This window comes from Solanum pennellii, chromosome 7, assembly GCF_001406875.1.
Source record: "Solanum pennellii chromosome 7, SPENNV200".
Classification (NCBI taxonomy): domain Eukaryota; kingdom Viridiplantae; phylum Streptophyta; class Magnoliopsida; order Solanales; family Solanaceae; genus Solanum; species Solanum pennellii.
The window spans coordinates 27021943-27033635 of NC_028643.1; the positions used below are offsets into that span (position 1 = coordinate 27021943).

The 11693-nt window shown below is 29.3% G+C and overlaps 1 protein-coding gene and 1 long non-coding RNA gene across 2 annotated transcripts; both read right to left on the reverse strand.

The window, feature by feature from the left end:
- Positions 1 to 1662: 1662 nt before the first annotated feature.
- On the reverse strand, positions 1663 to 3017 carry LOC107024702. Its single transcript, XM_015225688.2, has one exon. It carries the CDS (start codon positions 2827 to 2829, stop codon positions 1669 to 1671), a length of 1161 nt encoding a protein of 386 aa, XP_015081174.2. The 5' UTR covers positions 2830 to 3017; the 3' UTR covers positions 1663 to 1668.
- A 6776-nt stretch (positions 3018 to 9793) lies between these two features.
- LOC114077934 lies at positions 9794 to 11669 on the reverse strand. The gene is made up of 2 exons (XR_003579315.1): positions 11225 to 11669; positions 9794 to 10187 (listed from the first exon to the last, which is right to left on the reverse strand). It is a non-coding gene; the product is annotated as an uncharacterized LOC114077934 (long non-coding RNA).
- Positions 11670 to 11693: the final 24 nt, after the last annotated feature.

The following is an 11693-nucleotide window of genomic DNA, read 5'->3' on the forward strand; positions in this document are numbered from 1 at the left end:
GTGTTTTGTATCTATTGCTAAAGTATGATGATGTCTACTCTTAACTATATAGTATGTAAACTTGTACATTTCGTATAGTTCTTGTTGGGTTTACTTGCTTGAGTGAGGTTATGAGGCCATACTTAATCATTGCACCGGTGGACTTAATGATGGTGTATGAGTGATGGTATTTCTTAGGTTATGATGTTATGAACTCTTATACATGCTTGCTAGTATTATAACTTTATGATAGAGTTGTCTTGATTATGTTCTCAATTTTGTTGATATGCATGTTGACTTGACTAGACCTTGTATTGTTGGTCTTGTGATATGCATGGTCCCGAGTTAAGTGGTATGTGTTTATTGACTTGTATTGAGTTTTGAATGTGCATAAGGTATTTCCAAAGTCATCTTGCATTATTTTGAATTGATGTCCCTCTTTGGCAAGATTTATATGTTGCATGTGCATATGATCCTATACTTAGTACAAATGATGTGCTAAACCCATTTTTCCCTTTGTCCTCAACATTTTAGGTTTCGGACGTTAAAAGGTTCGTGACCATTTTGAAGGAAGGCTTGGAATCATTCTCCAATTGTGGGTATATCCTCATGTTCCGAGGATGATGCCTTGATATTACTTTAGCTATGGTTCTTTATTATAGTATAAAGATAATCATTTCATTCATGTTGTTGTAAGACATCATTGTAAGTCCAAAGTGGCATTTCTACATTGTTTAAGGGCTTATGCCCATGTTGATTCGACTACGTTTAGATGGTTAATATTAGAAATCCCTTTCAACACTATGTTATTTACCGTATATATATATATATGCCATAAAAGTAGAAGACCATGTAATACTTTTATAACAAGGGTCTATGTATATATTATGTGTAATTGAGATGTCTAAGTAAACCTCATGTAATAGTGTAGATGAAATTTTTTAAATTTTCTTTCTTTTTAACCGATGAATGTAATGACTAATGCTAATAGGCTAGTCTTAGTCCTCTGCGAGGAAGACGACGCCGGTTACGTCTAGGGGGTACTTCAAGGATGTAACAAACATGGTATAAGATCAAGCGGTTAAATATCCCTAGAAATGATGTCTCATTAAACCACGTGTATGTAGAATTCTAATTCATAATTGTGAAGCGCGCCACACTTATGAATGAGAGATTATGTGATGCTTAGAAACTTTCATATTCTTATATTCCTATGTTGTGCCTCTAGAGTCTTGTTATGTGCTTTAACTTATACCTTTTATTGTGGTTATAGGTATGAATACTCGAAGAGCAGCGGCTAGAAGGGTTGAGGAAGAAATGTCTACTGTGGGAGATCAATAAAACCAAGTGCCTTTAAAAGACAACCAAGTGCCTCAACTTGAAGAAGTTGCAATGGGTGATCAAGTTCCGGATGTTCCTCCACCGATGACCGATGGAGAGATAAGGGTAATATTTCTCAATTGCGCCCAAGCCATGACCTCTCAAGCTAATTCCGTCATTTTTCAAGTCCAAGCCATGATGGCACAAGTGAATAGGGGGGTTAGACCTCGAGTGACTCATCATGCTAACACTATGGCTTCTCGGTTGAGAGACTTTACTATAATGAGTCCACTTATGTTCTTTGGGTCGAGGTCGGATGAGGACCCTCAAAATTTATTTACATATCTCTTTTTTTTTTTTTTTTTATCTTTATCCTAAATCAACTGTAGGTATCACATTGTCCTCTCCGTTGCATTTGGAGCATTTGTGGTCTGGATATTTGTTACTGATAAGTTTGCAATATCTCACTAATAATTCTTCTGAAATAAATCCTTTCTTCAAAGCTCTCGTAGATGGTTGTTCTTCTGGTTGTAACAATGATAAAATCCATCTCTGAACTTCGTCCATATCTGATTTTCTTAATTCTTTGGAGTTTGCATATATCATCACTTGATCTCTTGCATAATAGCTCCAAATAGCATTGCCATTTAAATAATTGTTTGCTAGCTCTTGTATAATTGTAGCTATACCAATTATTCTTTTGTTTGCATAGAAATTAGGTATTTCTACTTTTGGTATCTCATTTTGTTTTTCTATCTCTTCTGGAATAATCATATCTTTTGTTAATCCTATCTTTACCACCTGTATTGGTGATTTTATTTCTTCGTATAATATCTCTGCTGGTGCTGTATAACATTTTATAAAGAATAAATTTCCTTTGGTAATTCTTTTATATGTTAGAAATGCTTTATGTAATTCTGGTATTCCGGCTATTTCTTCTCCGGTGTATGTGTATACTGTATTTAGTAGTCCGTAGTTGTAACATGTTTTTACTAGGTTGGGGTTGGTCTTAGGTTGTGCAATAAGTTTGTTATGTCCTTGTAGTTTCTGGGTTATATAATCTTCTTCGGGATTTTTTGTTTGTGTAGATCTTGGATTAAGGTTTAGGTATGTTTGAATTTTGTATATATTTTCAATGTAAGATTGGGTAATATAATTGTATCTTTTTTTGTCGTTTTGTAGGCTTACTGCATAGGTTGATGTTTGTGGTTCTGCTGGTATATGTATTTGTGGTTTTTGGGTAAATGGTTTTGCAAATAACTGGTTTAAGTTTGTGTTCTTTGGTTTTTCACTAGTTCTTTTACTTGTACCTGCAGCTGCATCTGAACAAACAGTGTTATGGGTTTTAGGGAGTTTCCCAACTTCTCCTTCTAGCTCTGGAATTTTAGCGTCTTCCGATCGACGTAGTTCTGTATGTTGGCGTAGCTCCGCATATTTATAGTCATGCTGCTGACTTATCTTTTGTAGCTCTTTATCCATACTTCCTACTTTCGCAGAAAGTGTAGTAATAGCTTTGAGTATCTCTTCCATTGTATCTGGTTCAGTTTGAGTTCCTTTTTCTTGATAGGTAGTCTGCAACAAGGTTGTTGTCAGTCTTAATTATTTCTATTGTAAATGTAAAATTTAATATATTCAATACTAATCTCCTTATTTCTTTTGTTGTAACTGAATCATCTAATTTTTTTGTTATCCACCATTTTACTTGTGTATTATCTGTTCTGACAATAAATTTATTGTAAACAATATATGGTTCAAATGCTAATAAACATTTATATAATGCGAATAACTCTTTTCTATTTATTTCCCATTTTATTTGTGGTTCTGTATAAGATCCTGAATAATATCTACAATGGTGTTCTATTTTTTCTTTTTCATATCTATACTTTAAAACTCCTCCATAACTATGATCACTAGAATCTGTTTCAATAATATAAGTAAATGTTTTATTTTCATCAGGAAAATATAATTTTGGTAATTTTTTACATAATTTCTTGATATTTCTTATATGTTCTTTATCTTTATTGTCAAAATGGTATTCTACATCTTTTTTAAGTTTTTTATGTAATGGTTTTAGATGTTCTGCTAATTTTGGTATATATTCTCTTACCTGATTTACTAATCCTAGAAAGGATTGTAATTTCTTTTTTGTATCTATATTTTCATCAATAGTAATTATTTTTTGTACTATATGTGTCTGCATTTTTATTCCATTTTTATCTATTTGTATTCCTAGAAATTCTATCTGTGATTTCATTATTTCTGCTTTTCTTTTACTTAAGCTTATACCTGCATTTTTTACTATATGTATAAATTTTTCTAATAATTTTATATGTTCATCTTGTGTTCTAGAATATAGTAATATATCATCTATATATACAATACAATTTTCTAGCTGGTTGAAACAGTTATCCATAAAATGTTGGAATCTACCTGGTGCATTTTTATATCCAAAAGGTAAAACATTCCATTCATAGAAACCTTGCGGTACTGTGAATGCTGTTAATTGTTTAGATTCTTCTTCTAGCTTTAGGTGGTAAAATCCTGATTTACAATCAAATTTACTAAAATAATTATATCCTTGTATTTGTCTTATTTTTAGTATTTTGTTTGGTATTGGGTAATTGTATGTTTTAGTTTTAGCATTTAAATTTCTGTAGTCAATAACCATTCTACTTTTGCCTCTTTTTTGTTCACTATGTTTTATTACTATAAATGCTGGACTTGTATGTTTACTATTGCTTTTTTGTATGTAATTATTTTCTAATAATTCATTTATATGTATTTTAAATTCTTCTAGATCATCAAAGTTATATTTTAATGGTTTCTGTGTTATTATACTATTTTCATCTGTTAATTCAATTTTTACTTTTGTCTTATGTTTTTCCCATCCTTGTAGTGGATCTTCACTATATAATTGTTCTAGTTGCTCATTAATTAATTTAATTTTGTCTATAGTAAATATAACAATTTCTAATTGTGTTATTTGTTTATTGTTTATATTTTCCATTTCTTGATTTATCTTTTCGCTTCCTTTTATCCATTCTATAGGTTTTCTTTGTTTATTATTTACTCTTTTTGCTCCTATCTTATTTCCGCATGGTGTAGTAAGCCACCAATGTGTTTTTGTTATTATGTGTGGATAAAATTTATCTAGAAATGGCATTCCTAATAACATATCTTTTGTGGTAAATTCAAAATTATACATTTCTTCTATTGTTAGTATCTTATCCCATATTTGTATTTTTATATTTTTTGCTTTATATTTAATCATACTTCCTTCATTGTTAAATCCCGTTACTACCATAGGTGTTTTTAATTTTTCCCATTTATCTTCTGGTAAGCAATTATATTTACATATATTCGCTTCTGCTCCTGTATCTATCATAGGGGTATAATATCTGTTGTGATATCCTTCTATTATAATTTTTGCAAGTATAAATATTTTCATTAATCATTTTGTCCTTTTTATAATTATTTTCTTATTTTCACAGGTTATTGTTAATTGTTCATTTTCTATGTTGTATGGTTTAACTTTTTCTAACCATTTTATTCCTAATGTAATATTATGATTTCCTTGGTATATTTTGAATTGTATTACTAAGGGTATTCCTCCTATAATTATTTCTTTTTCTGTTGTTTCTTCATTTGTATTTACTATCTCACTAGGTAGTCCAGGGCATGTGTGTCCTGTTCTTATAATTTCTTCTTCTAATACTAACTCTCTTGTTATATAATTTTCTTCTTGTCCTGTATTTATTAAGATTTTGTATTTTCTTTGGTCCATTATTCCTGTTATAAAATAATGATACGGTGTTATTTCTTCTTTATCTAACAAGCTTTGTGGAATTTCATATTTTCTTTTAGATGTACTCATTCTTGATGAGGTAGCTCTTGTCAATGTATTTGGTACGCTTGAAGTGCTTAATCTTTCTTTTACTATTTCTAAATCTTCTTCTATATCCATTTCTTTATAGCTATAGTCATTATTGTCTATTACAGTAATTATTTTCTCAAAAGGGTTTTCTATTTTTATTTTATTAATTTTATTTCTTGCTGTTATTTTATGTTTTGTTGTTAATATATATAAATTTTTACATCTTGCTGTGAATAATTTGCTTCCTGGTGCTAGTTCTATTCCAGATATTTTCCAATATAAAACTAATGATCTATCTATATTTTTATCTGTTAATGATACTGTATAATTAGCACTTATTGTAAACTTAAATTTTTGATATATTAAGTTTCCTTTTACTGCACTAATTACGCTTTTTTCTATAGGGTGTACAATTCTATCATCTGCTAAATATATTTCTATAGGTGTATCTATTCCTTCTCTAAAACAAGCTTTTATTAATATTTCTGTTCCTCCTAAATGTACATATTTTATTGGTGTTTTAGCTTTTATATCTTGTATTTCTTTATTTATCATTCTTTTATTTATTATAGGTATGTATGCTTTTCCTCTTGTATATTTACAATCTATGATATGTTCTTTTTGACTAACTACATAGTATTCTTCTTTTTGTCTTTTAAACCAATTTCTTAAAATAGGTATTTCAAGTACTTTTTCAACACTTAAATCTAATTCTTTTCCTTTTATTTGTTCAAATATCGTATTATCAAATATAATTTTCTGTTCTGATGATTCTTCATCTTGATAATCTTCTTTAGATATTAATTTTATTTCATTTTCAGACATTATATTTCTTCATCTGTTTCGTTATTATCTAAGTTAATATTTTCTTCTTCATTCTCAGTTTCTATATCTGATATTTCATATATACTATCATTTTCACTTAATTCATAATCTATGTATTCTATTTGCATATATTTTTCATCATCTATGATTAATTCTGCTATCTGTTTTCTTTTTGGATTTTTAGGTAAATTACAGTTTTTAGCTATGTGTCCTATTTTTCCACAATTATAACAAGTACATTGGGATATCTTTCTTTTTGGTCTGTATGGTCTTTTTATTTTATAGTTTTTTACATAATATCTTCGTCTTGGTTGTTTATATTTATATTTAGTTTTATTTTTTCTATAATTTTTATATCTTTTGGATTTTTGTTTTTTAGTTGTGCATCCAAATTGTGGTGCCATTTTATTTTTACAACATGATAAATTTTTATTTAATACTTTTTCCATTTTTAGTTTTTCTTTTTGGTTTTCACATAATTGTATAAACCATTGATTTAAAAATTTTATTCTAGATCCTAAAGTATCTACCATTCCTTCATTATTCCAATCCTTTATTATGTTTGTACTAAATGGTTCTGGTAATTTTGTATAATATTGTTTTCTTATTTCTTTTGCTTCGTCTAAATTGTATTTAGCTTTGTAATAATATTCTTTAAATGCACAAGTATATTCTTCTAAGTAACACATTTTACATATAGCTAATTTTGTCATAAGTTGTCTATTTATTATTTTTTCTCTATTTTGTTCTCTTATATCTGTAGTCATACCTCCAAATTCATTTCTTATTGCTGATTCATATTTATCTAGTATATCTATATTTGTTGCTGATGCGGATCCATCCATTTTTTTATCATTTCTAAGTACTTCTAAACTTTCTGAGGGTAGATTTTCTATCCATAATCTTGTTGTTCCTACAAATGTTCTTTCTATATATCTTGGTGTTTTTGCTGTTTCTATTTTATTATCTATTAACTGTTTAGACATATTTCCTATCCATAATAATATTGCTTTATTTGTATCTGTGACACAGTCTAAATCTAAGAAATTATATTGTTCATTTACTGGTTTAGGTGTCCAATTTTTATTTAATCTATTGTTCCATATTGCATTATTTATATCCGGTTGTTGATAACTATAAATTGGTGGTGTCCTCCTAGGACTAACTCTAGGACTATTTCTGGGACTATTATCTGGGGTTTTAACTCTTGACGTACTAGGTTTATCCATATCTCCTACGTTTATTTCTAATTTTTTCGGTTTATTTATCTGTTCTAGTATTTCTGTATATGTTTCACTTATATCACTTATTTCTGATTGTTGGTCATTTTCATTTTCATCTATTTCATTTACTTCAATATTTTCATTTTGATCTTCATTTAATTTTTGTTCCATTTCTTTTATTTCATTTGTTAATTCAAGTTCTTTATTTTTTTCTTTTTCTTTTTGTTTATTTTCATATAATAATTTTAATCTAGCTAATTCTTTTTCTAATTCACTTATTCTTGTATTTTTTATTTCTTCTAAATGTTGTACTTCTTGCTTTGCTTGCGTTTTTATTTTTTCAATTTCTCTTGCTTTATCTATTTCTTCATTTTCTTTTGTTATTCTTATCATAGCTGTTAAACTATCTTCTAATTTTGCTGTTTCTTTTTCTAGCATTAAATATAAGTTATTTCCTATTTTCTTGTATCTTCTTCCTAAATTTGAAAATACTATTTTTATTATCATTCCATCTAGGTTTTCATATGTTTTTTCGTCTACTGCATACTCTTCTTTGTTCATTATGATCTATGTATTATATTATGTTGTGAGTCATATTCAAGACAATCTATTTCTAATTCTAACATTAATATAGCTTTTCTTTGTGCTAGTATTGATTTATTACATACTCCTGCTAATATATTTTCTTCTAACCTTCTTTTTCTATGTTGTAATTCTTGTTCTTTTTCATTTATTTTTTCCATTATTTTTTCTATTAATTGTTGTTTATATTCTTCTTTGTCCATATTGTTTTTTCAAATAGCAAACATATTTGTATTCTGTTTTTGAAATTATATTTATCAAATGGTCTTTTTTATCATTATCTGTTTTGACTAGTTGTGATAATTGATATTCTATATATAAGGATTTTAATTTCTTCCATATTTTTCGTACTTTTTTATCTATCTTAGTTTTTGTTATTTTAGTTTCTTTGCTTGGTGTTATATTATTCTTCATAAAATGTCTTTCTATAATATTCTTTTTTAAGTAGATCTAATCGTTGTATTTCATTAGCATTAGTTATAATATATTCTAGATATTCATTTTCTCGAGTTCTTAAATAACCAAATAAATTTTCAATTAGTAGTTTTTCATGTAGATCTATATCTTCTATAGTTTGTACCCAATATTGTAAATATTCGTAATTTATCATTGATCTCTGAATATATCTATATCATCATATAAATCATATATGTCAAAATAAAGTTCATCTTCTATACTTTGTATGGTTAACTCAGTCCAACTTTGGGTTGTTATTTCTATTATTTCATATGTTACTAATTTATTATAAATTTCTCTTTTTATATCAGTATTTAGACTTTTTAATATATAGAATAGTAGTATCTTATAATCAACATCATCATCTAATAGGTAAGTTTCCATTTTTATCATTTTCATTTTTCACTAAAATTTTATTCCTTCCAACCTCTTAATAAATTATACTTGCTTATTATGCAAAAATAATGATTTAATAATCATCTCGTCTGGTCACTACTACAGCTTTCTTCTTTGATTAGTTACCCTAACAGCGCCTCAACTTTGTTTACTCCCCTAAACGGCCTTTCTCTGCCTACCGGTTTCAACCTTAGGATGGCATAGTCTGGGCATACTTTTTTCAAGAATATTTCTGTAGAAAACTTTCTAAAGATGGTTATTAGAACATTATTTAAACATGATAAACAATTATAATTAACAAGAGATTTTCAGGAATAAATTAATTTAGCTACTCATGAATATAAAATAATTCATCAACCTTCGTCTAGGAGGTATGAGTGTACTTGACTACTCTTTGAAGTTTACTAAGTTGTTCAAGTATGCTCTGTCTTTGGTTTCAAATCCAAGGGATGAGATGAGTCATTTTCTTACGGGGGTGTCTGATGACTTGGTGGAAGAATGTCGTTCGGCTATCCTTCATGATAATAAGAATATCTCTCCTCTCATGGTTCATGCTCAGCAAGTTGAAGAAACTAGGTTAAGAAGAAAGAATAGAGAGGCCAAGAGGGTTAAGTCTTATGTTAGTGGTGCTTCAAAAGGAGGTTGGAAATTCATGACAAACCTGAGTTTACATCAAAAAAAATATTTTTGTGAGTTTGTTTTTTGACTTTTTTAGAATCGCCACTTAATTGTTTTTAGAAAAATCACGAAAACTAAGGTTTCCAAAGACTTAGAAAAACCGTTTAAAACAATCCGAGGGACTCGGGGATTCCTATTAATGTCTTTTGAAGGTTTTGCAAGCACCCAAGACGTCCGCTTAACACGGTTATCCGACAACTAATTTATTTGGCTAAACTTAAAAGTCTGATAAAACATTTCTTAAAGTTGTTTGAAAAATGAAGTGCCGAATCTTTTAAGATTGTTTTTAAAGTGAAAAATTATTTATCTAATGTTAATTTTAATATGTAAAATTCTTAAGACATTTATTTGATTTGATTGAGTCGTTAAACCAAAGTGGCATTTAGTGGGGAATTGGATTTTCCTAACCTTTAAAACTAACGACAAGAAAAATAGATAAGCAATAAAAAGCAAGTAAAGATAGAGAGGAGAGAGATTTGGGTCCAAATCCTAGTTTTCTGTTCGCCTTGAACGGTAGTTGGACCCACCTGTCATTGAGTTTTAACTCATTTGACTTTTTGGGTTTTCAACCCATTTTCTTTCGGACTTGTCCTAGACTAAACATAATAATAAACAATGAATGGGAAAATGAAGAACGACAAGGTTTTAGGCCCATTACAAATAATAAAAAAGAAAAGAGAATGAAAAAGAAAGGTCTTCTAATCCAACGTCTTCAAATATCTTCAACTCTTTCAACTTTGGATCCTTCCTTTGGTTTTGGACTCGAAATAATAAGGGATTCGAGCCTCAAAGTCTCTCATGCTAGATGCAAAGGGAAAATGAAGGTTCATAGTGAACTCGGATAGTATCACATGCTACGAAAAGAAAGAAAATAATAATATTTAATCAATCAGTGCGACGACTTTAAAATCACATAATGCACTATCATCTATATTGCGATTTTTATTAATCAACTCCACAATATGGCAAACAAATTGGTAGCTTCATAGGAAAAGAGAAAGCAAACTTATATACTGTATCATTTCGTTTATATATTATTTATGACATACACAACAAAATTGGGAATCAGTGATAGTCATGCTTTAAACAATCATTTCATCTATAAAGAACATGACTGGAACCGAGACTAACGGGACAAATTAATCAAATTGTTTCCATCAACTTAATAAGTCAGATTTTCAGAAAATTTTGACATGTAGAGAGGGGGAAAGGTATTAACATTCCAATAATTTAAGACGAATAAAGGGAGCAAATAGAAACTTCATAATACAAGCCCAGGCCATATTCTCAAGAAAACGACTCAGAAAAGATTACAAGATAATAACACATGGAATAGTTCAAGAAAACAAATGACATTAAGTTTAGGCATATATAATGACCATAAACATGCTCCACAGCACAGTAATTTCTGAGGCATATAGGCAAAATGAGCTACCACCTCAATAAGCCATGGATAACATCATGCGAGCTTCATATCAGAGTAGCTTAAGACTCTACCTCCCGTTGAAATAAAATTGAATTAACAGGCCTAAAAAACACCAAACGACCACAATAAAAGTTCCATCTCCCTAATCAATATTAAACCCAATGAGCAAAGAAACAACAGAAACAAAGCCAAAGCACGGAAATAAAAACAAATTGAGTTCAAATATTAGTAGAGTTTTCAGCCTTTAACTGTCTAGAAAAAGTTTATATATAATTTAAACAACCCAGGTGCGCTGATTCCATAAACCAAACAACCTTTCCACATACAGAAATCTCGAACTAAACAAGAACGAAAGCATTTCTGAAAGACAAGAAGCAATACACACATACATTTTTAGTTTATACCAAACACAAGATCAAACACTAAAAAAATTGTTTAAGAGTGAGAAGTTGAGAATGAGTTTACCTTTTCCAGTGTAGTAAAATAAGACTACGAGTTCGAGGGCGACGATCTTTCAATCATGCGAGCACAGACGCGAACCCAAACAAACGGAAGAGGAGGTCGAGCAAGACTTCAAAATATCCTCGATTCAGTCTTAAACTTACTGCTATTAACTTGTTAAGGCTCTGTATTCGTATCAAGAAACTTCCCGTTACAGAGAACCCTTAATGAATTTTGACTTACGAAGTTGTCACTAAATCCCCTACGATTACCACCCCAAAAGAATCAAGGAAAAAAGACGATAAAAAACCTATCATTTCCCATGTTTAAATGTTTCTTCTTTTCAAAAATTTTCCTCTCCTAATAATCCATAACTCTGTCTTTCTATCTTCTCTTAAAAATTTCCAACCCCCAAATCTGTCAAGAACAGGAATATTTAAAGGAGGGGTATTACGGTTTTGAGTTTTTATTGGGGGGGGGGGGGGGGCATAAC

What these genes read in the sequence shown, in the direction of transcription:
- LOC107024702 (XM_015225688.2), bottom strand. Translation starts at nt 2,829, where the DNA reads ATGGAAGAGATACTCAAAGCTATTACTACACTTTCTGCGAAAGTAGGA.